We start from the raw sequence: 14,160 nt of genomic DNA on the forward strand, positions 1-14,160 counted from the left end.
CCAGCGCCATGTTGGAGAGAGCAGAGGTATCAGGCTGGGAGGCTGAGGTCCCGAAAAAGCGGGTGATATCTGTACCTTCCCCCTCTGGAGTCTGTACACTCGTCGCCCGTCCTCTCCTGCGTGCCATTACTGATCCTGGACCCGGTGAGTGCCTTTGAAGTGTGAGAATTCACCACTGGTGTGTGGGAGCTCCTTCTTACAGCATCTCAGTGTGCCATCGGCTAGCTCCGCCCCCCGAACATTTTTTTTTTAAACACAACCAAATGTGGAACTTATTATTATTATTCCAAGATCTTTTAATTAAAATTAACTTTGTTAGTAGGAAAACCCCTTTAAATGTTTGGCTATATCACGGTGCACTGAGCACCTGTACTTGGTTTGAACAGCATTCTGTGCTGACAGAGTCCCAATAAATCCTTCCTTTTCAGTGGTTCTTCCTCAGCTGAAAACACCGTACGTATCTGTTACTGTTATGTCATGATCGATACTCAGTGAGCGCACGACTTGGGTAACACTGGAAGTATGCACACTACAATTATCTGTTGTCTCCACAACAAAGTCCTGACCAATTAGACCTAAATAGATATTGCATTAACATTAACATTGACCTTACAAGTCAAATACGTGATTTTCACAATTTTGAAACTAAACTATTAAACCCAAAAGAGAGATAATTTAGTAATATACAGTATCTAAATATGGCTCCTGCGCATCTTGAGTTATTTACAGTATTTAGGTGGCTTCTTGAGACAACTCTTCAGTTTACTATAAGCCTCTTGAGCAGATGAATAGTTCAAGCAGCTTATAGATTCAAAGCTGTTCTATCAATATCTGGATGATTAATGTGTAGTGTGTGACTTGTAGCTGCAGAGAAATAAAAAAAATCACTGCTTCTTAACCCCCGCAGTACTAGAGCCCATCCATACAACACTTCTACCGTACATACACCATATACACTTATGAATAAAGGAGTTAATGATGTAAAATAACTTCCAGAAAGACCCAATCAGTACAGGATCAGCGGAGACGGCCGTTCTGCGCCCCAGTTCTTTCTCCTAGAATTAATTTAATTTTTTCTGAAGAGCTGTCAGAGACGACTTTCCAGATGCAGCATAAATGATAGCATAAAAGCACCGGAGGTAAGGGAGAGACTTTGACTGATAATGTTTACTCATGCAAGGCATTTTAAAGGTATTTCTACAAAACCGACTTTTTGCTCTTTTCAGTGCATTATCAAAGTGTGAGGAGCATTTTATGTGGTTGACATGGCGTTAAGGGTCAGATTTTCTGAAGTGTGAAGGAGCTGATAGGCACTTTAGCTACTTTCAAAAGGTGGTATCTTGTGAAATCTCAAGCACATTTTGGAAAAAAGGATTTTAAGAGATACAGTGGAAACAGTAGAAGTGACTGATTACTGCCTCTCTTCTCCTGTGCTCGGCGGCTTCCTCATAGTACAGGCTTGTGGTTAGGCAATATGTCTACAATAATGTGCTGTAAAACTGTATAATTAAGACATATTCATCATTTCTTATTTATTTAAAATTTGTAAAATGGATCTCATTTGTTGTCTCTTTCTACCCATTTTTAATGGATCAGTTAGGTCAAACTGCACAACTGTGATGTTCTGGACACGCACCATGAAAATTACAGGATCCGTTAACTGAATTCATAATGGATCCGTTTTCCATACACTTCCATTATACATTAAAGGGAATCTGTAACCAGATTTATCCCCTATAAGCTGCAGCCACCACCAGTGAGCCCTTATATACATCATTCTAGAATACTGTATATACAGTGCCTTGCGAAAGTATTCGGCCCCCTTGAATTTTTCAACCTTCTCCCACATTTCAGGCTTCAAACATAAAGATAAAAATTTTAATGTTATGGTGAAGAATCAACAACAAGTGGGACACAATTGTGAAGTTGAACGAAATTTATTGCTTATTTTAAACTTTTGTAAAGAAGAATAAACTGAAAATTGGGGCGTGCAATATTATTCGTCCCCTTTACTTTCAGTGCAGCAAACTCACTAAAGAAGTTAACTGAGGATCTCTGAATGATCCAATGTTGTCCTAAATGACTGATGATGATAAATATTAGCCACATGTGTGTAATCTAGTCTCCGTATAAATGCACCTGCTCTGTGATAGTCTCAATGTTCTGTTTTTAAGCACAGAGAGCATCATGAAGACCAGGGAACACAACAGGCAGGTCCGTGATACTGTTGTGGAGAAGTTTAAAGCCGGATTTGGTTACAATAAAATTTCCAAAACTGTAAACATCCCAAGAAGCACTGTGCAAGCGATTATATTGAAATGGAAGGAGTATCATACCACTGCAAATCTACCCAGACCCGGCCGTCCCTCAAAAATTTCATCTCAAACAAGGAGAAGACTGATCAGAGATGCAGCCAAGAGGCCCATGATCACTCTGGATGAGTTGTAGAGATCTACAGCTGAGGTGGGAGAGTCTGTTCATAGGAAAACAATCAGTTGTACACTGCACAAATCTGCCTTTATGGAAGAGTGGCAAGGAGAAAGCTATTTCTCAAAGATATCCATAAAAAGTGTTCTTTAAAGTTTGCCACAAGCCACCTGGGAGACACACCAAACATGTGGAAGAAGGTGCTCTGGTCAGATGAAATCAAAATCAAACTTTTTGGGCACAATGCCAAATTATATGTTTGGTGTAAAAGCAACATAGCTCATCACCCTGAACACTCCATCCCCACTGTCAAACATGGTGGTGGCAGCATCATGGTTTGGGCCTGCTTTTCTTCAGCAGGGACAGGGAAAATGGTTAAAATTGATGGGAAGATGGATGGAGACAAATACAGGAACATTCTTGAAGAAAACCTGTTGGAGTAGGCAAAAGACCTGAGACTGGGATGGAGATTTGTCTTCCAACAAGACAATGATCCCAAACATAAAGCAAAATCTACAATGGAATGGTTCACATATAAACGTATCCAGGTGTTAGAATGGCCAAGTCACAGTCCAGACCTGAATCCAATCGAGAATCTGTGGAAAGAGCTGAAAACTGCTGTTCACAAACGCTCTCCATCCAACCTCACTCAGCTCCAGCTGTTTGCAAAGGAAGAATGGGCAAGAATTTCAGTCTCTCCATGTGCAAAACTGATAAACATACCCCAAGAGACTGCAGCTGTAATCACAGCAAACAGGGGATGAATAATACTGCACGCCCAACTTTTCAGTTATTTCTTATAAAAATTTTAAAATAAACAATAAATTTTGTTCAACTTCACAATTGTGTACCACTTGTTGTTGGACTGCTGTTTTTAAAATATTGTAGTATGAGCAATGATAAGTCCTGCTGCTTAAACAAACATTGCAAATAAACAACAGATCGGATCTTTACAAGACAGGCATGCCTGAATTCTCTGTGTCATCTCTTGCAGCATGCTGTCTTCAGCTTACATAGCAAAAACCTGCTGACAGATTCCCATTAAGATGAATTGTCCAGTTAATAAATCTTTCGCATGTGAACAAGAAAACTTGACCATACCTAAAAGTGCCAGTCACTGGCAGGTAGAATATGGTAACAACTGTACACATGATACGTGGGTCAAGAATTTGAACTGCTGCTTTACACTGTTGGGGTCCTGGGATTGTGGCTAAGAGATTGGTGCACCGTTATGCCTCCTCTTTTGCACGATGGGGTCTGTCCTGTCCTGATTCAGTCCTTACCAGAGAAAGCACTGTCTGAATGCTGCCGGCATGTGTGCGGCCCCACGTTCTTTTCCCTGTCTCCTTTCTTCTTATGCTGCTCATTGCTTTTCTTGGTGTACATATTAGTGTAGCAAGCAGCATTGGAAAAAGAAGATGGGGAGGAGAACATGCAAGGAGCCCAATGTACCCCAGTCTGACACAGGTAATAGCCTTAATCACCAACTGTTCTACATTACTTATCTATGTAAATAAGGTATTACACGCTAAAGGCGGCGTTATACGCTACGATTTATCTGACGATATGTCGGCGGGGTCACGATTTCCGTGACGCACATCTGTCATCGTTAGCGACGTCGTTGCGTGTGACACCTACGCGCGACTCCGAACGATCGCAAATAGGTTGAAAATTGCTGATCGCTAACACGTCGTTCATTTTCAAAATATTGTTCATCGTTTGGATCGCAGCAGACATATTGGTACGTTTGACACCCTGCAAACGACGAACAATATCCACATGACCGCCTTGGTCAAACAATATATCGCTGAACGATTTTTCGTCGCTTGTGCGAGTGTTACGTGTGACCGCTAATAAACGACCTATGTGCGATCTCGGAAAATCGTAACTACGATCTGGGCATGTCACATCGCTAATGAGATCGTCAGATAAATCGTAACGTGTAACTAGGCCTTAAGTTGCTTTTCATACAACCACTAGTACTAAACAAATCTGTAATCTGCCCTCTAACATTTCACTTAGAGATATACATCTGGAATATGGAGGTATGGTGCTTTAGACAAACAGGCAAATGCTTTAAGATTGCATGTTCTACTAAAATTCAAGAAATATCCACTAGGTTAATGTACTTCCTTTTTGACTGTGCCTGCATATTATAGTAATATATAACCCTACGGCAAATGCTGGGATTTGGTGCTTTTTAGCTGAAAAAACAATCCTGTTGTAAAAATAATCAGCACAGTTTGTTAGACCTCAAAAGATATAGTTTAAAAAGACAGATTTTAAATTTACAGTAATGGAAGCTAGTCACTCTATCAGACTGAAAAAATCAAAGGAATAATTCTTATAGTTAATATTATTATTTATATTTTTAAAGAGGACTGTTCACCACTTTTTCATTTCTCCTCTCTATTGCAGACACCTTAAGCTTCACCTCAAAAGCTAATTTTGCCTTCAGCAGAGATTCTCCTCTGGTGATGTTTACTTTTTCCCCTGTATGACATTGCCCAATCAAAAGAAGGCAGTGTCATACAGGGGAAAAAATATAAACGCTGCCAGAAGAGGGCAGAAGTAGCTTTTTCTATCACACTGAGATTTTACTCCGGACAGTGACCGTCATTACAAGTGCTTGCAAAGCATAGCTGTGCTATAATGTAATTACATGCATTACTCTGGATCTATTCCAGGTATTGGGGACTAATGTCCGATATCTGGAATAGATCTAGAGTATTAGAGCTGACAAACACTGCTCACATGATCACTGCTCCCTGATACAGCTCTCCTCTACCTGCACTGTAATGACATTCATAATGTAATCAACTGCAGTCTTGCAGTGCTGGGGTCCTGGGTTCAAGTCCCACCAGTGACACCATCTGCAAGGAGTTGTATGTTCTCCCCATGTTTGCGTGGGTTTCCTCCGGGTTCTCCGGTTTCCTTCCACACTCCAAAGACATACAGATAGGGAATTTAGATTGGGAGCCCCAGTGGGGACAGTGTTTCTGATGTATGTAAAGCGCTGCAGAATATATGTTGTCGTTATAAAATAAAGATTATTTATTATTATAATCCCATGACAGCACTGGTAGAGGAGAGCTGCAGTGTGGAGCAGTGATGAAGATGATCAAGTGAGCAGCATTTGTCACTACCACACTTTGGATCTGTCCCAGGTATCAGGGCTTTGTTCCCTGATCCCTGGATACCCCAGGTGTTGTAGGTAATGATATTGCAGCTCAGGTTCCCTCCTCTCCTGCCGGTTCCCTTGAGTAAGCACCAGAAGTCAGGAGATCTCAGACTGATAAGGTGAGCTACTTCTGAGCTTCTCAAGCAACATTTTCTTTCCCCTGATGCTGAATTCTAATGATTGGGAAACGTCATACAGGGGAAAAATATACACCTAAAGAAAGGACTCTTTGCTAATGGCTCCCCTTGGTTGAAAGTGGAAATTAGCATATTAGGCACCCTAAACTTTAAAAGCCATTATTTCCACAATAGAAAAATAAAAAAAATGAAAACTACAGTTTATTCAGCTCTTCAGTCACTTATCATGAGGTAGTCAGACTGACATGCAAAAGTGATGAAAGGTTCTCTTTAAATAAGATTTGAGAAGCTTTAGAAATTATTAGTTATTCACAGTGTTAAGATCTTAAGTTATAATATTTACAACTCACAAGGATCAGCCTGGAACAAAATATAGTAACTTGAGGGACCACTTTATAGTCCACTGGTTTTCTTACTCTGCTGATGTATATTGCTTAAAAATACTGCAATTCTGATGCGTTGGTACTTAGTATTATGTATGATATGTGTGGTGCATACAATGTGAACACAGTATGTAAACGTTTACTTTGCTGGTATTAGGATTTTCACATTGCTCTTTTCTTACAACTCACATATTGATGTGTTGTAACCTGCAATACTCCATGCCCCATATGTAACAGTGGTGGGTGTGGGCCTACTGTGCCACGGGCTGGCCTTACCCTGGAGAGATGTGGCTAACTGTCTACCGGGTCTTCTTCACTACTGCCTCTGATGATGAGGACAAGCTGGGCTGCCAGTAGACACTAGATGTCAGTCCAGGGTAGCCCCAAGGATTGCAGCAGCTAAGCAGACGCCTTCACAGGAATGCAGGAATGAGGCACAAGAGGGCAAAACAGAGGTGTAGTTACACGGTCCATGGTCAGAGCAAGCGGCACAGGATCAGAGTACAAAGCCGAGATCAAGAGCAGAGAGGTCAGACAGGAAGGGAATACAAGCCGGGTCAGTATTGGGAGAATCAAACAAATACATGTAAGACCGCTTTACACGCAGCGACATCGCTAAATCAATGTCGTTGGGGGTCACGGAATTCGTGACGCACATCCGGCTGCTTTAGCGATGTTGTTGCGTGTGACACTTACGTGCGATCGAAAAAGGTTGCAAAATCATTCAAAATCGTTAATCGTTGACATGCTCCCGTATTCCCAATTATCGTTGCTGCTGCAGGTACAATGTTGTTCGTCGTTCCTGCGGCAGCACACATCGCTATATGTGACTCCGCAGGAACAAGGAACCTCACCTTACCTGCGGCCGCCGGCAATGAGGAAGGAAGGAGGTGGGCGGGATGTTACGTCCCGCTCATCTAAGCCCCTCCGCTTGTATTGGGCGGCCGCTTAGTGACATCGCTATGACGCCGAACGACGGTCACAGCGACGTCGCTAGGCAGGTAAGTCCGTGTGATGCGTACAAGCGATTTTGTGCGCCACGGGCAGCAATTTGCCCATGACGCACAAATGATGGGGGAGGGTACGCACGCTAGCGATCTCGCTAGCGAGATCGCAGCGTGTAAAGCGGCCTGTACTGTATGCTAGCAAACTAACTAATAACCAATTTTCAGGCAAAAATTGCTGGGAGGAGCTACCTATAGACTCAGCTGGCTCAGCATTGGCCAGGGAACCTAATTTCTACAGAGCAAGGTTAAATTTCTACAAAATCTGGCCACGCCTCCCCATAGCCAGGTGGAACGCAGCAGCAGCAGTAGGATGCAGCAGAGTTGGAAAGGCTACAGGAGGCAGCTCAGAGTGATAAAATAAGGCAGTGAGGAGCAGAGCAGTGAATGCAGTGACTAGGGCAGCGCTTGCCAGCTGCATCACTCACAGGCGTGACACCGTACCACCAATGAATAGGCATAGTGCTATTATTACAAGAAATCAGCCATAGTTTCCTAATCCAGTAAAAACTCTTAATGATTTAAAAAAAACTTATGTTAAAATTTTAAAACATAGTATAAATATCATCAATTACTTTTAAAGCCATATCTATTTTATCCACTAATAATCCTGTTAAAATTAACCTATCCAGGTGTTTTAAAATGAATGTTCCACCTATTTCCTTTTTTTAAGAATTTCAGCCAGTGAAATATATAAATTTTTATCTGTCTTTATATTCTAAATCTTTTCTTGTATTTTTCTTGGACATGATTATAAGGATAACTATCCATTCTGAATTTCTAGTAACTGCATTTAAAGCACACCAATCATTACGCTTTTCCTATATAACTTAAAGCCAGTGCTATACCGGCACGATCATGCTGATTCTATACATACCTTTAGTGGTCAGATTGGTTGTATAGTTTTTGAAATACAGGCAAGTAAAGTTACAGAAATGTACGGCTTTTTGATTGGCAGCAGCTGCCGAATAGCTAATATGTGGGTCAGGTTTTGCTGTCTATTCCTGCCCCTGTCTGCTGCCTGGCCTCTGTAGATATTACTGTATGGGTTGCATTTCTAACACGCCCCTACCACTTGACAGAAATGACTCATATCTGGAAGGAGCCCATACAGTCTAGCATCTACAGAGGCCAGGCAGCAGCCAGGGGCAGGAATAGATAGCAAAACCCAACCCACATATTAGCTATTCGACAGCTGCTGCCAATCAAAAAGCTGTACATTTCTGTACCTTTACTTGCCTGTATTTCAAAAACTATACATCCAATCTGACAACTAAAGGTATGTATAGAATCAGCCTGATAGTGCCAGTATAGCACTGGCTTTAGGTCATATAGAAAAATTCTGGTGACTAGTTCGCTTTAAATAAATTACCATAGAACTATAGACTGTACCCACAGACTTGGACAGACGCGCACCTCTGAATTATAGGAGACACGTGCAAGTAGTGATTTTTTTATTACATGACTCAGTCATCTGAACGGACCTTTTCAGTAACTTTGATCCAAGCGTTTTCTGTGTACTATTTGATTTTTTCATGGACAACACACATAGGTATAATACACTTGTCTAAACGAGCCCTTAAATTCTGTTTACATTAGCCATCTTCAGGGTGGATAAAAATCTTGATTTTTTTAAAAAAATCAAAAAAATCAGATTTTTTTGATTTAAATCAGATTTTTTTGATTTAAATCATTTGATTTAAATCAGATTTTTTAATCAAGTTGTACACAAGCAAAACTTTGTCTTTTTGCAAATCTAATTGTTTTACACAAATAAAAATATTAAAACAGTTGATTATGAAACCTAATAATTTTTATTTGCACCATTAAACACTCAGAATTGAACTACAGAGAGTAAGTACTTTTTAACAATAGCCTATCTCTATCTCTTGAAACAAACTTTTTGAACAATGTAATGGTCCTCGTCCTATAAGGGCTGTCTCAAAAGTTATGCTACTCAAGTTTTCCGGTGAGGTTGCTGTAATACTGGTAACTAATATCATAGCCTCAGCAACTGAAAAAAATTATGTCACAAAAGTTTTAAAAATGTTTTTTTTTTTAAAATGGTCAATTTGGCAGACTTCAAAAGTGAATTGCAGCCTACAATAAAAAAAAAATAAGCGTATACACACTTTATTTTTACTTAAAGGACATGTGCACCTTTATTTTTTAAGGTGCAGCCAGTCACAGTGTGCACATGTCCTCCCCCCGCAGCTCTCTTACCTCCGATGTCAGCGCTGCGGGGATCCGTGGCTTCGTTCTGCCCGTCCGCGAGCGCGCCTCCATTCATTTCAATGGAGCGTGCGGCCCGCTGACGTCACGCCGCTGGATCACTGCGAGTAGGCCGCAACCGGAGGACGGGAGGCGGACGGTCAAAACGAAGCCACGGATCTCAGCGCTGTGGGGATCGGAGGTAAGAGCGCTGCGGGGGGGGGGACATGTGCACCTTAAAAAAAATAAAGGTGCACATGTCCTTTAGCGTTAATTTTCTGTGAAATATTGCCTTAACATAAATTTAAATTCTATACTCCAGAACTACCAGTGCTAGAAATTTTTCTTTTCATAGACTTTAACCATCCCAGTAAAATGTCTGTTAAAAAAATAGGTTGTAAATTAATTGCCAGACTTACCACTAGTACAAGGCTCCTGGTGCATAAGAAGCTGTGGGGGTTCATTGACATTAGTTGTATCACTATCAACATCTTCATTTCCCTTCTGGTTGCAGTTTTCATAATGTGATTTCAAACGGCAAACAAGTCCTTGGATATCCTTTTGACAGTATTTGCACTTTGCTCTTGCACCTTTCTTTCCAAGATCTGCTGCTGGCATCTCAACAAAATGAACCCAAATAGGGTCTCTCTTACGACCTGCTGCCATGGCAGGCTCACACAGATCACTTATGAAGTTTGATTGTTACTACAGCCTGAGCCAAGCACTGCTGATGTTACTACAGCCTGAGCCAAGTACTGCTGACTATCCAACAAGTTTGGGCATGTCAACTGAATGCAGGGAAAAAGAAACTAAACCAAAACTGAACCCAAGCTAGAAGTGTGGAATTAAAGGGGCAGTATGAACAAAATGTGGAGGCTATTAATAGTTTATACAATTAAGACATGCTGCTTTTAAACACCTACCTATTGCCATATAGTAAAACAAAAAAGATTTTTACTTACTTTGGGGTCCCCCCCTCACCCTGGCGTTAGATCGTTGCCCCTAGTTTCGTCCGTGTAACTATGAACTATGGGCACACATGCACACTGCTCTCACTTCTCATTTTAATCGTGATTTATATTAAAAAAAAACCTTTTGATTTAAATCAGTGATTTAAATCATGATTAAAATCATGATTTAAATCGATCCGATTTAAATAGAAAAAAAATCTTTTGATTTAAATCGTGATATAAATCATGATTTAAATCGGCGTGATTTAAATCAATCCACCCTGGCCGTCTTGTGCCTCTAAACGACCACCGATCAGCTACTTTTGTAAAATTGGGGGTCATTTCATTTCCTGGTTATATCAGACCACTTCAGATACACATTGAACAATCTGTAATAGATCATTCCACCACATAAACTGCCACTTTTCTCTTCTCGGCAGCACAGGTCCTGCTTGCACATCAGTTCTTCTGAGAACAATAATCATTTCTGCGAATGATAAAACATTCATCAGGTGATCGGCAGCTTATTCAGACTGCACGGTTATTGTGAAAGGAGCGTTCCTAGAGACATGACCTGCAGTCAGGCCTAAGGCTTTTTTTTTTTTTTTTTTATTAAAACTGAGTCCTTTTTTAACATAATCTATAACTAAATTACACGGAACCTACTGATGTAAAGTTGCAAAATATACCAAAGAATTGTTTATGGGACACAAGTGGATTAATGGTTGTCTTTGATTAAAAAAGGTTTATTGAGGTATTAAGTTCTAATTACCGACATATGGTATTTCACTGGAGGAAAAAAGTAATTACTACATATATTTAGTAAATTAATAATCTCATAAATCAGAATAAATAATGATTGTGTCTCCATGGCTGTTACCTGTAATCTCTGTGGCTTCCATCATCTCGATACCAATCACTGTGACAATCACATTCAAGGGTATAGCCTTCTCCATACATTGAATACTCTGTGACACTTTCTTCTCCAGGAACCACATAATGGTTTTCAATTATTCTGGTAAAGAAATAATAAAGAAAAATACATTGCTTTAAGGAACCTTCAAATAAATGAAAAAAGAACTATACATCTATTTAAAAAAACAAAAAACACATACAGACATAATATGCAAAGGTGACACAAAAGTGTATTAAGTACAACCTTGTCTGTGTCTTCAAGTGTATTGCAACCTTCCCTTGACTATCCTATTCAAACAAGCCCTCATATGGCTATGTTAATGAGCAAATAACGAAAGGGTTAACCACAATTGACCAACAGGCTTCCTAATGACCATTGGCATTGCTTTGAATATTTGACACCAAACTCCATTGGCATTGCACTCATAGCAAACCTCTTACCTAACTAAGAATTACTAATAATTAAAGAATATAAAATGTGTTACCGTACGTCAATATATATTACAGAAAGGATCACTCATAATACAGACTCTAGGTCTAAACACAATAGGATTAAAATGGTGCTATTAAGAGCGTTTGAGGAGATTAACATTCATTTCCTTTTTTTTTGTTAAGTGTGAGACAGCTAGGAACAGTTGAAAAGATAACTGCAACAGCATAATCCTAAGCGTCGTTTATAAAGAAAGAAGAATTATAAAGATGTTATTGTGTTATTATGTGGAAATCTTCTTATGGCATGTTTGAGGTGATTGGGGCCACAAGAAAATTAATATTGTACCATGCACAATATATGTCATGTCAAGGTTATGACAATATAATTTATAGAACAAGAAATGTAAGAAAAATCCTTTGCTTTATAAATTACAGTTGAAGCCAAAAGTTTACATACACTATCTAAAAAGATAAAAAGTAAGTGATTTTCTCACTATTTAATATGAAATCAGAATAAACCTTAACTGTTTTAGGTCAATTAGGAACCAAAATTATTTATATTTGCCAAATGCCAGAATAATGAGAGAGAGAGAATGTTTTAAGGCATTTTTATTACTTTCTGCAAAGTCAAAAGTTTATATACACTACGAGTGCTATGTCTTTAAACAATATTGGACAGCCCATATGATGATGCCATGTCTTTCGAAGCTTCTGATTTGATTTGTTTTTTTGGCAACATCTGAGTCAAAGACACACCTGTGGATGTATTTTAATGCACACCTGAAACACACAGCTTCTTTGTGTAGCATCATGGGAAAGTCAAAATAAATCAGCCAAGATCTCAGGAAGGGAATTGTGGAGTTACACAAGTCTGGTTCATCCTTGGGTGCAATATCCAGATACCTCAAGGAGCCTCGTTTATCTGGACAAACAATTATACCCAAGTACAAACAAGATGGAAATGTCCAGCCATCATACCACTCAAGGAGACGGGTTCTGTGTACCAGAGATGAATGTGTTTTGGTCAGACATATGTATGTCAACCTAAGAAGAACAGCAAAAGACCTTGTGAAGATGCTGGCGAAAGTTGGTAAGATTGTGTCATTATCCACAGTGAAATGAGTACTGTAACAACATGAGCTGAAAGGCCACTCTGCCATTAAAAAGCCATTACTCCAAAGAAACATAAGAAAGTCAGATTAATGCTTGAAAATGCACACAGGAACAAAAACCTTGATTTTTGGAACTTAAATCGAACTGTTTGGCCATAATGATCATCGTTACGTTTGGAGGAAAAAGGGAGAAACTTTGAAGGCTAAGAAAACCATCCCAACTGTGAAACAAGGGGGTAGCAGCATGATGTTGTGGGGCTGTTTTGCTTTAAGAGAGACTGGTGCACTTAACAAAATAGATGGCATCATGAGGAAAGAAGATTATGTGGCAATACTGAAGCCCTCAGCCAGGAAATCTTGAATCTTAAATCTTGGGCGGAAATAGGTCTTCCAAATGAACAATGACCTGAAGCATACTGCCAAACTGGTTACAAAGTGGCATAAGGATGACAAAATCAATGTTTTGGAGTGGCCATCACAAACCCCTAATCTCAATCCTATTGAACATTTATGGGCAAAGCTGAAAAGGCAGGTGCGAGCAAGGTGACCTACAAACATAGATCAGTTACACCAGTTTTGTCAGGAAGAATAGGCCCAAAATCCTACCAACTATTGTGAGAATCTTGTGGAAGGATATCCAAAACATTTGACCCAAGTCATACAGATAAGGGTCATGGCACAAAATACTAATGAAATGTATGTAAACTCTTGATTTTGCAGAAAGTAATAAAAATGCCTATTATCTGCCTTCATACTGTTTACCCACTGCAGGTCCTGCAAACCGCTAAAGGATGGGGTACCGGATGAGACTCTCACCAATCTGGTAACTGCCCCCCAAACTGCATACATGGACATGCAGGTCTTTGAAATGTAAATCTATGGACACCTTTTTAGCATTTTTCACATGACTGTACTTGTGTGATTTGCATGTACTTGGCCAGAACCCGACTAGTGGGTGCAGCTTCATTCAATACAAGTGTATTGTCAAAGTCACGACCACTAAACGGTCGCGCTTACCATTCAGACGAGCCTACACCATACACTTGTATTGAACGACGCAGTGCCCACTAGTCGAGTTCTGGCCGGGAACATGCATATCGCACAAGTGCAGTCAGGTGACCACTGTTCCCAACTCAGAAACCAGAAAATCCTCGCAGCGCACAGTGTCTACTCTGGGAGGATTCATAAGTCTACAATCACATAGAGTGACTGCAGACTTATCATTCCCGACTGGACTACCGCTTTATTGCCAGATTTGCATATGAGTTAAAACACTAACTAGTGCAGCAACAAATAGAAGATGAAGGTGAAGGTATAGATGGATTTACATATCACAAGTTGATGTTACTGACAGATTTCCTTTAAGAGGGTAGAAGGAGCTGCAGAGTAAAATGCATTTTACGCTGGC

The 14,160-nt window shown here is 40.0% G+C and overlaps 1 protein-coding gene across 4 annotated transcripts in view; it reads right to left on the bottom strand.

Moving 5' to 3' along the window:
- The window catches only part of SRRM3 (serine/arginine repetitive matrix 3), an 800,697-nt gene that overhangs the window by 236,041 nt on the left and 550,496 nt on the right, over window positions 1-14,160 (bottom strand). For all 4 annotated transcript variants that reach the window (XM_075336281.1, XM_075336283.1, XM_075336280.1 and 1 more), the window contains one exon: window positions 11,174-11,308. In XM_075336281.1, the coding sequence (XP_075192396.1) occupies window positions 11,174-11,308 (135 nt within the window). The remainder of the gene's footprint in view (window positions 1-11,173; window positions 11,309-14,160) is intronic.

This window comes from Anomaloglossus baeobatrachus, chromosome 2 (assembly GCF_048569485.1).
Source record: "Anomaloglossus baeobatrachus isolate aAnoBae1 chromosome 2, aAnoBae1.hap1, whole genome shotgun sequence".
Classification (NCBI taxonomy): domain Eukaryota; kingdom Metazoa; phylum Chordata; class Amphibia; order Anura; family Aromobatidae; genus Anomaloglossus; species Anomaloglossus baeobatrachus.